This window comes from Bubalus bubalis, chromosome 6 (assembly GCF_019923935.1).
Source record: "Bubalus bubalis isolate 160015118507 breed Murrah chromosome 6, NDDB_SH_1, whole genome shotgun sequence".
NCBI lineage: Eukaryota > Metazoa > Chordata > Mammalia > Artiodactyla > Bovidae > Bubalus > Bubalus bubalis.
In genome coordinates this window covers 34,557,624-34,579,427 of record NC_059162.1, presented here as the reverse complement: position 1 = coordinate 34,579,427, position 21,804 = coordinate 34,557,624, and the positions used below count along the sequence as shown (strand labels likewise).

The following is a 21,804-nucleotide window of genomic DNA, read 5'->3' as shown; positions in this document are numbered from 1 at the left end:
TCTTCGGCGCTCAGCCTTCTTCACAATCCAACTCTCACATCCATACATGACCACAGGAAAAACCATAGCCTTGACTAGACGGGCCTTTGTTGGCAAAGTAATGTCTCTGCTTTTGAATATGCTATCTAGGTTGGTCATAACTTTCCTTCCAAGGAGTGTCTTTTAATTTCATGGCTGCAGTCACCATCGGCAGTGACTTTGGAGCCCCCAAAAATAAAGTCTGACAGTTTCCACTGTTTCCCCATCTATTTCCCATGAAGTGATGGGACCGGATGCCATGATCTTCATTTTCTGAATGTTGAGCTTTAAGCCAACTTTTTCACTCTCCACTTTCACTTTCATCAAGAGGCTTTTTAGTTCCTCTTCACTTTCTGCCATAAGGGTGGTGTCATCTGCATATCTGAGGTTATTGCTATTTCTCCCCGCAATCTTGATTCCAGCTTGCGCTTCTTCCAGCCCAGCGTTTCTCATGATGTACTCTGCAGTGTGGCCAAAAAACAAAAACAAGTAGGTTGTGGAGAAATTGGAACTCTTGTGCACTGTTGAAGGGAATACAAAATGGTGCAGCCGTTGTGGAAAACAGTATGGTGGTTCCTCAAAAAATGAAAAACAGAATTAGTTTGATCCCACTTAGAGCTAAGTGGGATTGCTGGATTAAACAGTAATTCTGTTTTTCATTTTTTGAGGAACCACCATACTGTTTTCCACAACGGCTGCACCATTTTGTATTCCCTTCAACAGTGCACAAGAGTTCCAATTTCTCCACAACCTACTTGTTTTTGTTTTTTGGCCACACTGCGTAGCATGTGTGATCTTAGTTCCTGCATCAGGGATCAAACCTGTACCCCCTGCATTGGGAGCACAGTCTCAACCACTAAACCACCAGGGAAGTCCCTATTATTTATTATTTTTTTTTTGATAGTGGATCTCCTACTGGGTGTGAGGCCGTTTTCAGTTGCATTTCCCTAATGATTAGTGATAGAGCATCTTTTCACATGCTTATTGGCCATTTGTCTGTCATCTTTGAAGAAATGTCTATTCAAGTCTTTTGCCCATTTTTTAATTAGATTTTTGATAGGAGACCTCTGTATATTCTGAATATTAATCCATTATCAGACATGACTTGCAAGTATTTTCTCTGATTTCATGGGAAATACCCTTTCACTGTTACGTCTTTTGGCTTATCTCAATTTTTAAAAACACTTAAACATTTAAAAAATGAAATTTGGGTAATTCCCTCAAGTCCAGTGGTTAAGACTCAGCACATTCATTGTCGTGACACAGGTTCAATCCCTGGTCGGGGGACTATGATCCCACAAGCTGCATTGCATGGCCAAAAAAATAAAAATGAAACTTGAATCAGACCTCTGAAGCTTCTGCCAGGGAGAAATCAAGGTCTGTACCACCCTCCCATCCCCACTCTCCTTCCATGAACCCCCCAACTGAGGAGTCAGAGAATGTAGATACTCCAGTTCTCTTCTCTCACATGAAGCTCCAAGAATCTATTTACTTCCATGCAGAAGACAGTCAGGATGCACAGAAAAAATGACATATAACCAGATAGCTATTGAAATAAGGTAACTTTTAGTGCTTATTATCTAATGCACTGCAAAGGGAAAATGAATACCCAACATATTGGAAGATCTTCAAGTTTTCTCCCTGATAGTGATGGAGGTAGAAGACATAATTTTATGAACACTTTTTACCATGAAGTTGATCTGGTTTACCTCAAGAAACTGCCCCCCCGCCTTTTTTTCCCCTACTTTTAAACTTAACACTAATGACCTGCTATAATATCTAGAATGTGTAGTACTGAGTATGAAAGTACACTAAAGGAGACTGGCCTGTTTTTAGCAAAATTCTCTTCTGCATACCTGAGAGGTAGGAAAACGGTACTATTGAATAGCCACAAACTAATCAGATTTCGTTTCTAAAGTACTCAATTCAATGTAGCTGCAATCTAACTTAGAATTTATACATTTTGCCTGGCTTTTATTAATCAACTTTCACAGTATATTCAGGGTAGAAAGTTCTCTAGATAGTGAATAAAAGAGAAGACACAAAAGTGGCCGAGTAAACTGGAGAAACAGCATTCTAGACTTAAAACCAGAGACACTGAGAGACAGGAATAGTTTAGGTGTGAAGAGGTCTTTATTGAAATAATAGCACAGTTACACTTCTAATACCTTTTCCACTTGTATACAATAGATTAAAAATGCTTGCTACATACAGTGCACAGACAGTTCAATAATTAGAACCAACTCAAATGCATTTAAAATAAATAGCCTATTTAATAATTTAAAGTAAATTACTGTACAATATGAAAATAAAGGTACATAAATGTTAGGATCTACAATACCATAGAAATAAAACCATTATTCTGAATTACACAAAACAGTGCAAGAAAAAAAAGTCCAAATAAGCTTTTGGAGTGCAATTTTTAAATTTCCCATTTTAAATTATCATGCAGACATAGCATTTCAAGCCATGCTATAGTCTATGGCAAAGTTTTAAATTTTTAAGAGGAAAAATGCTAGCCAGTAAATTTACTGTACCATCAAGTTCTGCATCACATAACGCTGCTGCTCTGCCTACAGTGCAGTTTAGAAGGGAGGTATCTTGTTGCATTCAAAAAATTGAAATGAACAAGTTTCTGAAGCAAACACGTTTACCTTTTAAGCCTGAAACAAAATAATATGACAAAGTAAAAATTATATCCCTGGGTTTAAGAAAAAAGAAAAGGCCTATACCACATAATGCACTAAGAAGCAGTTTTCCATCCATTTTAAAACTCCATAATGATCCTTGGTTAAAGTAACAATGTAACTCTGGAGAGACATAAAATTCTGACCTCTAGCTGAAAAGTGATACAGTATCCTCAGGGGTTGTGAGAAAAGCAAAAGTAATTTCTGAATACCTATGTTTAATCTGTGTAGAACTTGGTTGCATTACATGTAGTAATATGCTTAAGGTATAGTTCAGTTTCAGTATGTATATAAAACTGTTATTTAGGCAAAGATCAAGGAATGCATTTAATACTAAACCGAACACACATCATCCACCTTGATTTTGAGTGCACACTGACAACATAAGAGCTCTTCCGCAGACTTTGGCAACAAGACTACATACAGCAGGTCACAGCAGCACGAGCTCACATGGAAGACTCAAAGCACTGCAGAATAACACCACCCAACAGCTCCTATCACAGGGGTACATGGTAATAAGGGGCTTCCTCGTGCTAAGCCACTTTCCAGGTCAACCCATGTTCTTCAGCTTCGTAATGTTCACAACTCAGTAGTCTTAAGTCTCTGCTTTCACTGCATAGATTGACAGTGGCTGTATTCTATCCATTGTAAGTCCAGAGGGTTACAGTTCTGTCTGCAGAGGATGACAGGAAGGAAAGATCCTGGGTGTGCCATCTGCACTGAATCACTTTGTCTTTGTGTTCCCCCACCACCATTATAGGAAGCTGTTTGGTGAGGTCTCCTAAATTAAAGAAAAGAGATTTGATTTACATTACAGAATATGTATAGATTTCATAGGCCTCCTATTACTTTAAGACACTACAGTATATAAAAGCCTAACACATTAATATAGTACACTGAAAAGTTTAAACAGTTTGAATTACTGAAGACCTAATTACATGAGCAGTATTTGGTAACACCTACACAGCAACATGGCACAGCTGCCACTGTCTCCCTGAAACTCTCTCTCTCTTCCTATCTCCTCGACTTCAGTGCCCCTACACCCCAGTCTCCTTTGATGACTGCCCTCTTCTTCCTGACTTAAATTCTGGTGAATCCCAGCAGTCAGCTTTCAAATTTGTTTTCTTTCTACCTCACCTGCTATGAAATTTCATCCAGTACCATGCTACCATAGCCATTTAGATACTTACACCATCCATGCATATTTCATCACCAACCTTGACTTCTCACCTGAGCTTCAGGCTAGTATACAAGTACCTATTTGACATCTCATTTGATTGCCTTACCAGTCATCTTAAGTTTAACTTGCTAAAAGCAAACTCTTGATTTTCTTGCCTAAACCTGTCTCTCTCCCTACCTGTCTTCCTCATCTCAATTAATGGTACCATCTGCTTTGCTCGTGCCAAAAACCTAGGAATCAGCACTGATTGCTTTTTTCCCTCCCTGCCCAAATCTAACGGAAACAAATTAAAATACATTCCTAATTCAGTCACTTCTTACTATTACACTTCCCCCTCTACAACCCTAGTCCAAGCCACCATGGAACTGGTCCAGTTGCTTTCTCACTAATATTTATACTTATAAGCCACTGTCCCTATAACTCAAAATTATTTTTTAAAATTTCAGACCATATCACTCCGTTTTAAATCTTCCAAAGGATTCTTATTCTGCTTTTTAAAATGCCTACAAAACCCTGCCTCTGATTTATTCTCCTGCCTCTCTTTCCTTTGGTTCACTAAATTCCAGCCACACTGGTTTCCTGTAGTGTCATGATTAAACCAAACCCATTCCTGCTTCAGCACCTTGACCTATGGTCTGCTCCTAGGGTCCTGGCATGGCTTGTTCTTCTCATCAGGTCTCTGTGCAAATGGCACTTCTTGGTGAGACCTGCTCTAGCCTGTCTAGCATAGGTTTCCCCTGTCTACCTTGTTACTTTCTCTAACCTTGATAATTTTTTAATAGCACTAGCCAATACCTAAAATTACACTGTTTATTAGTTTGCTTTTTATTGGCCTCTAAAGTGTAAGCTCCATCTGTAAGAAAGTTACCTGTCTTATTCATCTCTCTATCTGTCCCTAGTTGGTATACAATAAACACCTGCTTAATGTATGTTTAAAAACAAAACTAGATACTGGAAATATACAGATTATATTAATACCCTAAGTATTTTAAAGTAGGAGTAAATAGGGGTACATAAATGTATATTTTAACATTTACTATCATTGATCTCAAAATGATCCAATATAATAAATGTTGATTCTTTTAAATAGTTTAGAAACCATTTAACAATAAAAATAAGACTATTCACTTGGTTTAGTAATTTGTCACAATACATTACCAAGTAATTTGCTCATAAAAGCTATAAAACTGAAACCTGAAAATGATGTATAGTCAATTACACTAGATTAACATAAAAGAAAGACCCCAAATACAATAGGAAAGACTAAAAAAAAGGGGGGAGAGCAACTTCCATCACCTTGTAGGTCTGTCACCTTTATTTTCATGTCATAGGATCCTGTTAGCAAGTAGTGAGCTCCAGGAGAGAATCGGACAGAGCGAACATCACTGGAATGAGGGTGGTAACTTTGCACCATTCTTCCTCCTCTTATGTCATATAACATGCAGCTGGAATCTTCTTGTCCTGTGGCTAAAAGACGGCCACTGGGATCTACAGCTACAGATGCCACTGCACTGCCTGTAGAGCAGGAGGAATGAAAGTTTCAATATGCAAAAATCAATACAGTTAAACTTCAACAGCTATTTATTTTCACTGAAGCATACACTAAAGATTTTATAAGCTTGTTAATACTGTTCAGTTATAGAAGAATCCAATAATCAACTGATAAATACTTGCATCCTTAGAAGCAAGATTCTGTGAAAAATGAGAAAGATTTTTTTTTGGTCCTCTGGGAGAACCCCCTGGAGCATTACCTATAGTGCAACAGATGAGCCACTTTTCCCAATGCCCCACTGCTGGTTAAGTGTCCAGAATTCTCCTATGCCTAGCTCAGAGTCTAGCTGGGAACAAAAGATTAACAAAATGTTTTAGGACACAGTGCGGAAAATATCTCTAAGCAACACATAATTAACTACCAACAGGAACTGAACAAAAAATAAGCTCTGAGTCCACAGGTCAGACCCTTTAGGCCACACAACAATGCCTCCAAGGGGGTGCAAAAAAATCCTAAATGTTAACAAGGGTTTGGAACCCTTCAAAGTTTAGCCCTACCAAACCAAAATCTCATTCCTTAGTATTTAATTTCTCTTGTTAGGAAAAAAATAATTTTGTTTTTCCCCTTAGGGGAAGCAATAATGAAAATAAGGTTGACACACACTACTGTAGACCAAAGTGGCCTGGGAAGACGTCACAGAAAAAGGGGACCTAAGTCAGATCCTGAAGAACAGTAAACAGTATAAATAAGAGAGAATGCATTTACATGATTACACATACATGTAATTAAAAATAATCTTTGCTTGAATTTTTGATAGAGAAAAGAGGCTATCAGGAACAGTTACATGAGAAGATGTTTAAAGGAAAATAATAAAAACATTTAAGGATAGGTAGTTTAGTTTGGCTGGAGTTACTTGATTTAACACGTTAACATAAAAGGTAGCTTGTAGCTAAGACATAAAGGCAGGTTAGGGCTAAACCTGTCAAGCATCTTGAAAGCCAAACTGTAGGGTGTGAGCTTGTTCCTGTACAGAGTACAACATCACTGCAGGTTTCTCAGCAAGAGACTTACATGACCCAAGGAGTGCTCTAGGAAGATTAATCTATGTGAAAGTGTGTATCAAATTAAAATGGACAGACTACAGAAGGGAACCCACTGGAAGATAAGATAGAATAGCAAAATAATCAAGTAAATAGGGCCTGAATGTTGACACACAGATTTCAGGAAAAAACTCAATAAAGAATCAATAGTCTTGGCAATTAACTGCCTGACTGGGGGCAAAAAAAAAAGAAGTCAAAAATGAGCCCCAGATTTCAAATTTAGATGCATAAGGAAATAAGAGAACCATTATCAAAAACAGAGAAAACGGGAAGAAGAGAGGATATAACGAGTTTAGCTTTACACATGCAAAGTTTGTGGTGACAACGGAAATCTAGGTTCATTTATTCAACAGTTATTATAACACTACTGCTTTGGGCCAGGCACTATGGTAGGTGCTAAATCTACCCTGAGAAATAAAATATATATGACTGCTGCCTTTGTGAAACTTAAAATCTATTTGTATTGAAGGAGACCACACACAAATATATAATCTTAAGTACTGATAAAGGAAATAAATGAAGTCTAAAGGAAATAAATGAAGTTCAAAGACAGAAATAACAGTAAGGTCCCAATTAAGGCAAAGAAGACTTTTCTGGCTAGGTGCTAGAAAGAGCTGAGACCAAATATGAGTAGCACTTGACCATAAGCAGACAAGTGGAAGAACATATCTGAGTTGATTCAAAGTACAGAACAATGTCCATGAAAGCTGAGAGGAAAAAGCATTTTCCCAAAGAAAACAAAAAAATTAAGAATGAAAGACAGGCGTTTTCACTTGGAAACGTACCTTAGAATTGCTATTAAAAAATAGAAAGGCAGAAAAGGGACTCTAAAATAAAAATAATGGCAGAATACTGTGTCACTCTTAAGATACCAGTATTTTAAAAGGTGATCTATATAACACAAAGAGCAGTAACCTCAGTTTATATGGAGCAATCCTTGTTAAGTTAAAAAAGTAAGGCAAATATGCTACAATTTGTGTCTGTGTATATGTGTGTTTAAAGGAGAAGGGAAATTATAATATACACAAACATTTTGGTTATATGCTTACAGGGTATTTCTAGAATAATAAATAAGAAACTGGTCCCTTAGGGGAAGACACCAAGAAATGGGAGTAAGAAGACAATGATCTATAACCTTTTGTTCAATTTCTGCCATATGTATGCATTTAAAAATGTTCTTTTAAAAGGTCTGAGTTCTAAAATGCCCTGCTAACAGAATAATTAGGGCATGATATTTAATCTCCCTGGGTCTTGGTTTCCTTAGTTGAATATTATTTTTACAAATAGAATAACAGATGAAGGAATTTAAGAATTTAAAGTAAATTTAAAGTAAGAATTTACTCAATAAAATACCAAGTATTGAGTTTATATTGTTCCTATTTTTTAACATTTTGCAGGGGCAAAGAAGTAGGTCAGTGCAATTTATAAAGTTTCTTTCTCATATAAATGTATTTAAATTCCAGAAAAACCTACCAGTTCCATGGAATGTTGTGCCAACAACACGAACACAGCTTGGTACTCGAAGATCCCAGAATCTAACAGTCTTATCTTGGGAACCAGATGCAATCATCCAGCCACTCCAAGTATAAAGTGCTAAAATATGCCCTATAAAAGATCACAGAGTCAGTTATTACTGTGGGACAGTACTTTGCTATAACACATTCAAAGCTAAGTATTCTTTATTGTTGAGCATGTTTATAATCTAGTTACTCAAACTGTGTGGTAGAGATTTTCCACATATATCAAATATATTGGCAATTTTCAAAAAATTAAATTCAGTAAAACTTGTATCAAAATCATAAACTTAAACCTTTTGTGGTGAGTCAAATATTTCAGGACATCATAATTAGTACTGAAAAAAAAAAAAGTACCACTTGAAATTATGGCAAATTTTCCAAAGAGGAAACACAGGATTGCAGGGTTACATCACCAGCTTTGAACGGGAGAGACCTGGGGAGATATCTCTGTTCTGTCATGATCAGGCGTAAGATAATGAGCAAGTCATTTTGCCTTTTCAAATTTTGCTTTTTTCACGTATAAAATGGAGACAGGAACTTGAGGCTTATAAGGTTGTTGTGAGGGTTAAATTAAGGAATTATGTGTATAAGTAAAGGCTTTAGCAAACAGGAAAATGTCAGCTACAGTTACTGTGTTGTTATCGAAAGTTCATGACTTAGTTTTTGAAATAAAATGTTCTTCTCCTGAAGAAATCCCTTTTGATGCAATATACCCTCATTAATGAAAATGCATTGGGGAAAAAAGCATGAGATGAACAAAAGGAAGAGTAGCATCTGAGACTGATATCACATACCAGTATGTCCACTCAGAGCATGGAGGCCCTGTCCTCTCTGACAGTCAGTTGTATAAATGTTACAATCCCCTGCTCCAGCACTTATCAAAATAGCTCCACCACTTTCTGGACCTTCCATAAATGCCAAGTCTCTAATTGTCCCATCATGCATACTAAATTCCAGATCCGGTCCTGAAACAGCAATAAGAATTTTAAAAAAAGACGCTGCTCAACTTACTGTGATAATTTAAAGATTGTTAAACTGCCTCCAAACTGACCAAGAGGAGGAGAATGGTAGAGTGGTATGCTCTATAATCATTTGGGGATTGATATAATAATCAATTTCATTTTACTGAATAAAAACAGAATCTTCAAGAAATCAAAATATCGATTCAGTTACCACCATCACTAAAACAGAGCCATATACAGAGTTATCTTCTTGGCTTAAAAGCCAAGATAAATCTCAAAAGAAAATGAAAGAAAAAAACAGATACTCTAGAAAATATTCACGAATACAAGTCTGGAAGTTATTCACCCAGCCACCTTGTAAGAACTTACTAAAAAAGAATAATGCCTCACGAATGCAAGCAATTGTAAAACAATTCTTAAGGGTATATTATTAGATTTTACTAAAAACAGAACAGAGCTGTATTAGAGACACACATGGGGAAACATAAAGAACACACTAGGAGGCTATTGCTTACATACTCGGCCCCTACCTGTTGCGTTACAAGTCTCCGCATTGAAGGGCAGCACTTTGACGTATTTGTCATTTGACCCTGTTGCAAGTAACTGCCCACAGGGACTCCAGGCCACACAGTAAATGGATCCTTTGTGATGTTTATTCCTTTTAAAACGTACCACTGGCTGCTTAGGTATGTCATGTGCACTGGAAAGAAAAATTGCAAAAAGATATTTCAATTTCTTGCTTAGTAAATGAATGTGAAGTTTCTGTATTATGGTTGTTCTTGAGGGAGAGAGCAAAAATGTATCAGACAACATGTTAATAACACTTTTCAAAAATCTTAGATGAAACAAATTTAAAGCATATTTAAAATCAAAATCCAAACATAAAATATTATTAACCATTATTATACTAATCTTGAGTCTTATTTCAGACCACATACAGAACAGGATATTTTTAAGTCTTCATATTTTTCATGGATTTTAATTCAGAAACTCAAAAGATTTCTAAAAAAGAGCTAGTAAGTCTTCCAAATAAGTCTTCATATTTTTTCATGGATTTTAATTCAGAAACTCAAAAGATTTCTAAAAAGGAGCTAGTAAGTCTTCCAGATTTAAAAAGTTCGATAAGCATTTATTAAACATATAATATGAGCAACTGCCTGGGGCAAAGAAAAGACAAAGGATAGAGAAAAAATAAAAGCAGCTAGAGCTCTGTCCTGAGTTTAATGTATCTGGCAGAGATAGATGTTTCACGACTATCCACATACAGTAAAGGAAGTATTGAATATAAATGTTATAGTCCAGTACAAAGTACTAGGCCTTAAAGGACAGGGAGAATTATTATACAAAAAGATGAAGGCAGGTGAACTGCTTCAGTGAAGACAAAACACAGTAGAGAGACCGGTCCAGCATACAGCATGGGAAAAAGTCTGTGGGATTGGGCGAAACCTGGGGCATTCCAGAGACTGAGAAAGATAGGATGGGTGAGCAGCTGCAAGTCCAACTGAGGAAGGTCTTAAATGCCATGCTCCTTGAGAGCTTGGCCTTTAATGGGAGCACAAAGTGAAGAGGAACTAAAAAGTCTCTTGATGAAAGTGAAAGTGGAGAGTGAACAAGTTGGCTTAAAGCTCAACATTCAGAAAATGAAGATCATGGCATCTGGTCCCATCACTTCATGGGAAATAGATGGGGAAACAGTGGAAACAGTGTCAGACTTTATTTTTCTGGGCTCCAAAATCACTATAGATGGTGACTACAGCCATGAAATTAAAAGACACTTACTCCTTGGAAGGAAAGTTATGACCAACCTAGATAGCATATTCAAAAGCAGAGACATTAGTTTGCCAACAAAGGTCCGTCTAGTCAAGGCTATGGTTTTTCCAGTGGTTATGTATGGATGTGAGAGTTGGACTGTGAAGAAAGCTGAGCGCCAAAGAATTGATGCTTTTGAACTGTGGTGTTGGAGATGATTCTTGAGAGTTCCTTGGACTGCAAGGAGATTCAACCAGTCCATTCTGAAGGAGATCAGCCCTGGGATTTCTTTGGAAGGAATGATGCTAAAGCTGAAACTCCAGTACTTTGGCCAGCTCATGCGAAGAGTTGACTCATTGGAAAGACTCTGATGCTGGGAGGGATTGGAGGCAGGAGGAGAAGGGGACGACAGAGGATGAGATGGCTGGATGGCATCACTGACTCGAAGGACCTGAGTCTGAGTGAACTCCGGGAGTTGGTGATGGACAGGGAGGCTTGGCATGCTGCGATTCATGGGGTCACAAAGAGTCGGATATGACTGAGCGACTGAACTGAACTGAACTGAACATTGGTTTACTGGAGTAGTAGCCTCTTATTTGTACTTTAAAACATAGGCTTAAGACCTTATTAGGTATAATGATAATATCAAGTCTCTGTAAGAAAATGTATTAACACATGTTTTTGGAGATCCATCCTAAAGGGTGAAATGACATATCCATTAAAATACTTCAGCAAACAAAAAGGATGAAGCAAATACAACAAAAATCTTGACAATTATTGCATTTCAGTGTACTAATCTCCACTTCTGTGTATGCTTAAAATTTTCATAATTAAGAAATTATTAAAGAACAAGAATATTGATAAATCTTCAATTCTTAGAAGGTGTTTAATAGTGATAGAGAAAATAAGTCAGATCAAAAGATTCTCTTTTCAGTTGCATATCGAGTTCATTGCTAGGGCCAACTAATTCTTTTTTTTTTTTTTTCAAATAATTCTTTAAATGGATTTTACCTTCATCCATTTTGCTCCATCTCCACTGCCATCACACCAGCCATTGACAACAGCCTCCTCCTACTTTTCTCTTAGCATTTAATCTTACTGTCATTTTACCCAAAGTTTATCACAGTACTGTTCTGTTGAAAACTTCCAGCAGTTTCCCTCTGCAGTCACCATAAAATCCAAAATGGACACAAAGCTCTGCGTAATTTAGTTCACATCTACTTCTGTAGCCTTATCACACTCTGCTCACCGTACTCCAGCAGATCTGAACTCGTTTTGGTTCCTTAAAAAGCCAAGCTCCTTCTCACTTCATGATCCCTCTAACCTTATCTTCTTCCTTGTTTTCACATGGCTAGGTTCTATCCACCCACAGATCTCAACTTTAACACCTCTTCTTGAAAGAGGTCCTACTCTGACTCTCCAGTTCCTTCATCTCCCCATCTTACTGTTACAGCACCTTGTACTTTCTCTTCAGAGCACCTATGACAATGTATAATTACATTTATGAGTGTGTCTATCTGGATAATGTCCACCTTCTCCACTAAAACAGAAGTTCCATAAGGTCAATAAACATGTTTGTTTTACTCACAACTATCCCCAAAGCCTAGCACAGAGAAGGAGCTCAAAATATATTTGTTAAATAAATGAATTTATTTTTCATAAAAATCAGTTTCTTCAAGAAGAGTCTATGAAACACTTGTGCCAGCATGAAAAATACAAAAAGGGAGAGTCAGTTTAAGATCAGATGAACCCTAAATATATAAAGTCTTTGGCACTGTCTCCTAATTGTTGCTCTTTTCCACTCTCCGATCTAGAATTCTGCCTATTCTCTCTCATATAATCCTATGGCACCAATAAATGACATTACTATCACCTAACGTGATCCATATTCCTTTTCTCAACTTTTAAATGCTACTACAGACCAAAAGCTTAAATTTCTAGTTCCAGATACAGAGATATACCAAAAAATGCAAATAAATAAATAAATAATCTCACCCCTCTGTTCTCCAAACGGGTTATAATAAAAACAAGCCTTAAGGGTTGTAAAAAATTTCCAAAGCACATTATGATATGTACTGCTTTTCATATTTAAAATTTTAAAGCTCTGTGGCTTGTTTTGCTCGAATGTTTTTGTCTACTGGTATGAAAACTATTCCATTTGTGGCCACTTCTCTAACCACAAAATCTACCAAATACTTCATGCCCATTTATTTTGACAGTAAAAGCCTTAACAAATAAACTGACAAAAAAGAGCCCAAATCCAGTTTTCTGTGAGACTACGTTTAAGATATTTGCTTTCTCAGTAACTTTAAAGAATTAGCTGTATACCTAATACATAAGGTCATATGCTTGTTTTTTTTTGTTTTTTTTTTTGCAACCTATGCCTTTAAAGATATATCCCTTATTTTCAAATCCCATAATCTGTTAAAACAAGAGAGTTTAAAACCATAGTTACATTGACCAAATGAAAACTGAATCTTTCTAGGTCAAAATGGTCAAATATCACACACCTCAACCTAACACTTCTGTGAAGCTGTTAGTATAAGACATTTAAATTTTTCTCCAAGTCTATAACTAGCATTTCTTTGTCTTTATGGAATTTAACTAGAATATAAGGATTTTGCGGATTTATTTTAAAAATGAGAAAAAACAACAGAAATAAAGAAAACTAGGCTACTGAGTGGACAGTGGCCTAATTAAAAACATTTTATGAAAAATAACTTATAAAGTTAATTGGTGATTCTTATATATATTTCCTAAGTATTGAAAACAAAAATGTAAAAGCTTAAAAAAAGGAAAAGAAAAACACTACTGAAAAGGTGATTCTTAACAAGGGAGCCATATAGCTAAATTTAAAACTAAAGCAAAAACGGCACTACAAACCATCTCTCCTTACCTTGGATCAATTACTTCTGGATAGGCACATACTCTCAGAGTTTTTGAATTTGAACCGACAGCATATAGACCACCACCTGGATGAAAAGCCACTGCTCTAACAGCTTGTGTGTCTTCTAGGGTATTAATACAAACAAACTGCTTCTTTGATTTGTCATCCTATGGGCAGAATGAATATGAAAGTCATTCTATGAAAAAAAGAATTTGAAAGAATTCATCTTTATCCCATTTTAAATTCATTTGAACTGTATTATTCACTTCATCACTTTACTGTTCACTATCAATACAAGCATACATTCTTTTGAATGGCAAATCTAAAATAAACCAGATTTTTCTGTTTTTGCTACTCATTGCTAAACTAAGCTTGGACGGCTCATAGACAGTCAAGTTTTTCTTCTTTTCTATGACAAAACATAAGAATATGCATTCTCATATTAAGTTCTCTTCAACTGTCAAGAAAAAAACAGCCCACATTTGTAGTTCTTACAATAAACCGTTGTTCATGTTTCTAAAAGTAGGAAATATAAAATACTATTATTTAATCACTTTAGGGTTAAAAAAAAAAGTTTACCATTATCTCCAGCAACGAATACTCTACTATTTCAAATTCAAATTGTAAAATACCCTTTTAAAACTGTAAAAATGGTTTTAATCAGGACCTTTAATTGCAGCCTCATTTCTGTTTTCAACTGTCAACTTGTCTGCTCACCTCCCTCCTCTGAGGAAGGAAAACTCTCGACCAGCGCTGTATAAAAGCTTTGGTGACTCCTACTATTGATGTCATCTGAAACCACCCTGTTACCCAGACGAGGACTGGATCCTGGACCTGGAACAAAGCCCTCCAGGCTGGGGGTGGTGCAGAGACCCACCTAAATTTTGTCTTTGTGTATATACTTGACATTCATACTTTCCAAAGGCAATTTACTTCAGCTCTGATTGTATGCTGAGACCTCTAGAACCCATAGTGATTATATCAATGAAGAGATTATGCATCTCCCTACCCAAAGTTTTATGTATGCAGCAAAACATCCTCATTGGGGAGTAGGAGGTAAACCTGATATATTAGACTCTGTCTTATGTAACTGAATTGAATTCTTATATTATTCATATCAATGTATTTGACTAGAAATACATTTTCCATTAAGCCATATACAAGGTTGACTATTTACCAAATGAATAACACCGGTAGCTAAGAAAAATGGAGGGGAATGACTCATTGATTACATGGCCAATGGCACATTAATAATAGTTACTGCTGCTGCTGCTAAGTCGCTTCAGTAGTGTCCGACTCTGTGTGACCCCATAGACAGCAGTCCACCAGGCTCCCCATCCCTGGGATTCTCCAGGCAAGAACACTGGAGTGGGTGGCTATTTCCTTCTCCAATGCATGAAAGTGAAAAGCGAAAGTGAAGTCGCTCAGTCGTGTCCGGCTCTTAGCGACCCCATGGACTGCAGCCCACCAGGCTCCTCCGTCCATGGGATTTTGGGGTGGGGTGCCATTGCCTTCTCCAATAATAGTTACTAAGGGTTGCTTTATAGCAGAAGTGGCAGAGCCACAATCTTACTTGCTCTTCTCCAGTGTATTTAAATTTATTAAAAGTCCGCTGACATTTAAAAAATAGACTTCACATAAAAATCCAACTTTCTAGGTTTTCTTGAAAATCAAAAGAACTGGAAACATTAGGTCAGCATATTTCTTTGTGCAAGGGACAAATATTCCTATGAACTTATCACAAAAATAATCAACTTTATTCATTTATGTCACCTGTTTGGTCCCATAAGCATCTGAAATAATAACTTTGTTTATGGGATTAAAATTTGAACTAGAGAAAATAAGACAGAGTGAAGGTGTATACTAGTTAGGGAAGGATATCTGGTTCCAAAGCAAAAAACAAATGTATTGATGCACAGTCCGAAGGAGTAAAGATATTAAATATCTTAGCTAACTAACCACAGGGTTCAGAGAAGTGACACAGCTCCAATTCATGCACCAAGATCACCACTGAACCATTAATATGAATACTCTCAAAATGTTATTTCTCAGCAACCCCTTCACTTCACTCAGTGAAAACTCAACCACCTTGAGATTACTACCACCATTAACAATAAGGACTACTTAAAGATGGTTCTTTCCTTAAATTGAGAATTCCTTGACAAGTAAATATACTTCCTTTGCAAGTAAATATAAAAATAACAAAACCTCCTTCCCCAAGTATTACCTCTTCCTCTCTTGATCTTGATAGATTCCCTGAAGAATCTCCAAGAGGTGGCTTAATGACCGAAAGTTCTGATGAACTGTGTGAACAGAAAGAAATTCAAGTACCGTTTACTCTGAATATCAAAACAGAAACTAATTTACCCTTTCAATCTCGAATATTTATTTCTTTGGGGGTTATAACATTTATTTATAACCCACACTGATCCCAGTCATAATTACTCTCTGGAGCCATTTGTTAAGAGATGCTAGATTCCATAACACGAAGCATAGTTAGTTGTAAGGAAGGAATGAGAAGCCATTCTGGGAAAAAGATTAAGTCAAACTGTACAAATTTCATAGTAAGATGTCCACTACCTTTTCCCTGCTTAGTTCCAGAATCCTGGTCACTTCGGTTAAGTTTTAACCCAAGGAGGAAACTGGATTGCTCTTTAGAACAATTATCTGGACCAAGAGAAAAGACTAACAGAAACTAGACAGTTGAGGGTCCCACAATAACACAATGTTTCTATTTAATCACTTTTTTGTGAGACCAAGAGGTAAACAGATACATCCATACCTGTGGCCCTTCCTTCCAACTAGCCATTTAAAAAAAAATGCCTCACTTCTTACAAATGCTTGAAGAAAGCCTCCTAAATAAAAAAACAGAGTCTAGGAAATTCCCTGGTGGCCAATGGTTAGGATGCCATGCTTCCACTGCAAGGGACACAGGTTCCAACCCTTGTCAGGGAACTAAGATGCCACAAGTCATAGGACACAGCCAAAGCAAAACAAAATTTTTAAATGGAGACTAAAGACTATTAAGGAAACAAAAGCTACCAAAATATAATTAAAATCCTTAGAAATACAAGAGGAAACAATGCAAGAAAAATATCTATTTAAAAAGTTAAGGAAAATTAGAGAATAATAAAGAGCTTGAAAGATAAAAATAATACCAAAAAAAATAGAAAATAGAGCTAAGAAAATTGTTACATAAATGTTTTCAATATTCTAGTATTTATGAATCTAGATTAAAAGAGCCCATGAAGTATCCAGAAAAATGAAGTAAAACAGACCTACTCTGATGTATATCATCATGAAGCAGACAAAGTCCTAAAAAATTCTACAGTAGAAAAAGCAGCAGTCCTCATTCAAAGGATCAGATCACAATGGCATCAGACTTTCAATATGTACATGACCATAAAGTGATGCCTTTGAAACTCCGAGGAACGATTTCCATTGTAGAATTCTTTACTCAGCTATACTAAAAAGTAAAAAATGAAATATTTAGACACGCAAGGTCTCAGAAACTTCTCTGATGTTGTACCTCTTTTCAGGAAACTACATGAGATCCTGAAAACAGGGAATTCAATACAAGGAAGAGGCAAAGGAAACTCCCAAGAGAATAGTGAAGGACCATCCCAGGACTCTCTAGGCCTGAATAAAATGGCTTAGAAGTAATGAACATAAAGTGAAGCAGGAATGATCCTGGAGGGGTGTTTCCCAGAGGGGAAAGAAAAATGGAAAGAAAAAGTACCTGATATTTTTTACTGTAATGAGGAGTTTTATGATTTTACAGTTCTGTCACAGTATCTGCAGATAGTTTAGTGATAGGTACCAAGAAAAGTAAGCATGTGCACACATACAGATGCACCAAAAATGAGGCAATTACTCTCCATGAAAAATAAAAAGTTCTGCGAAAAGGAAATATATTTGTATTATATGACTCAGTTGTAAATAACATTTACATGACCATAGTAATGTTAACACTAGTTAACCTATTTTGTTTAGTTTTTAAACAAAAACCAACATATATTAGAAGAAGGTGTAGACAAAATTAATGTGTTGTGGGTAAGTAGTATGGTACCTAAATCTAACTGGCAGGGAATCAAGGGATAATAAAAACAGCAATAGAAGCATATTTTTTCAGAAATGTGGAGACACACAGAAAAGAAACAGCTGTCTAGGTTGAAAATGGCAGCCTACTAAAGAGAGAAGTCATGGACAAAGATGGGTAAGACAGGGGATTCTGTTTTGTCTTAAGCCTTAAAGTGCTGTTTGTCCTTTTACACCATGTACGTATATTACTTTCATAGAAATAAATTTTGAAATTTGAGTTCTAGTTGAGAGGTACATGAACAAGTTTTATATAAACTGTAATAAAGAAGCAAGTATTAGATAAATTTATGTCCTTAAGTATAAAACTAGAGCTTTTGATACTAAATCTATAAAGCCAGTTCTACAAATGCCAGGAGCAAGTTATGCATTTTAAAATGAACCACTCTAAGGTGGTTTAAGGCTATAATAGATGAAGAAAATGCTCAAATATTTCCATTGCATAAGTTAACACCTGTTTACTAATGATAGCAAGATGAAAATTTTTCTCTGACTAGTGAAAACATAAACACGCAAGAAGTCTCAGATGCTGTAACTACCAGAGCTGCCAAGACTCTTACTGCAATCACTCCACCATGTCATAGAACAACTTTTTATGCCCTGGAAGTCTGTGAATTAAAAGATTATTTGTTGAAAGGTATCAATGGCAAGGGGAAAAAACTGAGGAGAATATAAAGCCTAAAGCTGTATGATCTCTGAGTAAAATGGGTTATAGAAAATAGAATTGCCTTGGTGGTGATAAGAAAGCAAAAAGAAAAATAAGAGAATAAAGACAATTAAGAGACTCAGAAGTTAGTAGAAGAGAATAGATAAGAGAAATTCAACTTTCTAAGTTTCTATTTATTAGTTTGAAGTTAACATTTCCAGGTCTTACAAAGTAAAGCACTTACATTTGATTTCCACAAGGTGATTCCTCAAGAAAAGGCATATGATTTACTGATCCAGGAATACGAGGAGTACTTGCATGAATACTTGAAGCATCATGGGTTAATCTCTGACTAGAGTCGTGGGGTGGTGTAGAAAAACTAGTTACAGAAGAATTATTAGATCCATTGCCTTTGTTCCCATTACATTGCTGGTTGAGCGCTGGTACCTCATTACCAAGGCTATCCATTCCAATATTTAATTCCCCGAGCTTTTGAATGGACCTATAAAATAAAATAATGTAATTATATTAAAATAAAAAGTTAGTCATATTCCTAACATATAGAATATTGAAAGTCTGAGACGGTAAATACATGCACGTATAACATATATGACAAGTTTAGTACTAAAAATTACCGTCATCAGTTTAAAACACAACCAAGAAACTGCAAGAAGATCCAAATTTTCCTATAAGATACCACTGTAAAAGAGATAAGACATAACAGGTATCACTGAATTTTTAAAAGTACCTTTTACCAAACAGGAAAAAAAAAAATCTGTTTCTACTCCAGTGTAACTTTGGCCCAATTTTCAATACCAAATTTTTCACCAACGAAACAAAACAAGCCATTTTCATTTCATAAAATGAAATGAAATGATATTATTGTCTAGTAATATCATATCAACTAGGAAATGGATGACTAGTGCAAACCATGATGGGACAAAGTCAAGTGGCATCCCCATTATTCACACATTCACTCATTCAATTCATTTTTTTTTTTTTTTACAATTCATTTATTCATTCTACAAAAACTATTTGCCAGGCTCTGATCTAGGCACCAGGGAAATTAAACAGGGAGCAAAACAAGGTAGCCTGAGCGCTTTTCCCTCACTGCAAGTCAGAGTAACCTGACTCCTTATGCTGGACTCAGGGCTCCAAAGGGCACTTTGGAGGAAGCTGTCAGACTCTCAAGATTTAGCCAAGAACTGGCCCAGAATCACTTTCTCCAGCCTGGATATAATATGAGAGAGGACTACATAAGGGATGTGATTACCAAGAGGTGTTGTGGTTCGCTGTATTTTCTAATTTTTTAAATTAAACATTTAGTGTTCATGTACGTGTGTATGCGTGTGCACTTGTGCATGCGTGTATGTTTAGGGTTTTTAAGAGACCTTAAAAGATCAGTTTAAAATTATTAAAGGAATTGGAAGCCATTAGTAAATATTTATCAGTTAAAAATTTTAAGTAAATAGCATTTCTATGAAACACTAATCTTGTTAAATGCTCCCCATATTAAAAAAAAAAAAGTCTTCAGTCAAATAAATGTGGGAAATGCTAAGCATGAAGAGTCTAAAATGTTAACATAATTTTGTCTCACTAAAGTTAGGGAAGATGGGGAAGAGGCAGAATATGCCTATAATAAGAGCCAATTATTAGTAACAGAAAATATCAAGTAATGATATAATACTGTTATAAATAAGCCTATCATACTTTAGTTGATTTTTTTTAGTAAGTTCTATTACATAACATGACTCTTATTTCTCTAACTCTTTCTATGCCTCTGGAAAGGAAGAAGCAAAATTTAATTCTGGAAATGGCGTTCTGCTGCTAGAATGACTCGAAAGACTAAAACATTAAGGGGGAAAAGATATATTTTAATTTCTAGTTTCTATCTCTATTCAATTTGTCCTTGGTATTAGTCAGATACTTTAATGTCCTGGTACATAAAAGTGAAGGTCTAGAAAAAAAGATCGAATAAAAGTATTATTTTAAAGAGTTAAAAAAAAGAATAGATAAGGAAAGGTTAAGAAAACAACAGAAATTTTATATGAAACTAATTTATAAAAGTTTAGGATAAACATCCATTGATATTTATAACAGACCTGGTTATTCTATGGATTTTTATAACACACTTACCTTTAGTATAATTTAAAATTCTAATTGCTAAAGAAATTGAGAACAGTTGTTATGCCCTAAACTGAACCTAAATTGTAAGAAAAAATTCTTATAATTTTAAGATAATGAATTCTATTATCTATATTGAATTCTATTATTACAATGAATTCTATTTATAATTATCTTTAAGGAAAAATAAACCATCTTGAATAGTTTAACTTTTTTTCTGAGCAAGGACATCCATACTACTGGAATCATAGAACCTTGTCACTTTATGTTCTGACAATATTAAGTATCTGCTTTCACTAAAAAAGAAGACAGGAAGTCAAATTGCAACCATGACTTTTACTGATATGAAGACATCTAAGAACCAGAAGTAGCAGTTCATCATATCAGTATAATTCTGATAAGCCAGTGACTTGATCAGAGGTGATAAGAAAATAATCTTCAAATTGAATGTTCAGAGGACTACCTAGACTCTAGATACCACTATAAATGTTCCTTGTGTGAAGGTCTGAAGACAGGATCAGTTTCAGGCTCACTGACTTGCATAACACACAGAATGTCAAGCAGATTACTTCCAATATTACTGAACCAAGAAAGGACAGTCACCACTGCACTGCCCAATTATAATCACGATGATGCATGCATGTGTGTGTGCTCAGTCGTGTCTTTTGTAACCCCATGGACTATAATAGCCCACCATGTTCCTCTGTCCATGGAATTCTCCAGGCAAGAATGCTGGAGTGGGTTGCCATTTCCTACTCCAAATTATGATGACAGCCAACATTTATGGCATGCCTCCTATATGCTAGAAATTATTCTAAGTATTTTTTTAATATATGTTAACTCAATCTTCCAACAACTCTAGCTCAATTAAGTACACATATTCTGGTTTACAGGTTTCTAAAAAAAAAAAATGTTACCATGTATTTACCTCCTATAGTCAAAAATAATAAGTTCATACATTTTAGAAGAAATTATTAAGAATCATTTTAATATTCTGAATTCAATAAAATCTGAAAGTTTAAGCTCTCAAGATAACAATAAAATAACAGCTACCACTTAATATAGTGTTTACTCTATGCCAGGTACTGTTCTAAGTACTTTATGTAGGTTAATTCGTTTAATCTTCATGGCAACCCTGTGAAATAGATAAGGAAACAAGCAAACTGAAGACAGTAATTTCCCGTAAGTCTTCAGCTACCCTGGGACATGGCCAGATCCAGAAGCAGTCCACTTTCAGCCTGTACGCTGAAACCTCCATGCTCACAGTTCCCTTTGCTCAGATGTGAGAGACCATTTAACAGAAAGCGGACAAAACTGGATGAGCCCTCAGACTTCTGTGACTGA

General features: G+C 35.8%; 1 protein-coding gene across 10 annotated transcripts in view; it reads right to left on the bottom strand.

Annotated features, from left to right (window-relative positions):
- Positions 1–2,132: 2,132 nt before the first annotated feature.
- WDR47 (WD repeat domain 47) overlaps positions 2,133–21,804 on the bottom strand; it is a 96,982-nt gene continuing 77,310 nt past the window's right edge. For 8 of the 10 annotated variants that reach the window (XM_044944605.2, XM_044944607.2, XM_044944609.2 and 5 more), the window contains 8 exons: positions 18,581–18,838; positions 15,820–15,895; positions 13,602–13,759; positions 9,487–9,656; positions 8,789–8,965; positions 7,951–8,082; positions 5,182–5,400; positions 2,133–3,486 (listed from right to left, as the gene is read on the bottom strand). In XM_044944605.2, the coding sequence (XP_044800540.1) occupies positions 3,344–3,486; positions 5,182–5,400; positions 7,951–8,082; positions 8,789–8,965; positions 9,487–9,656; positions 13,602–13,759; positions 15,820–15,895; positions 18,581–18,838 (1,333 nt within the window). In that variant the 3' untranslated portion in view covers positions 2,133–3,343. The remainder of the gene's footprint in view (positions 3,487–5,181; positions 5,401–7,950; positions 8,083–8,788; positions 8,966–9,486; positions 9,657–13,601; positions 13,760–15,819; positions 15,896–18,580; positions 18,839–21,804) is intronic. The other 2 variants (XM_044944606.2, XM_044944608.2) reach the window with 1 other exon arrangement.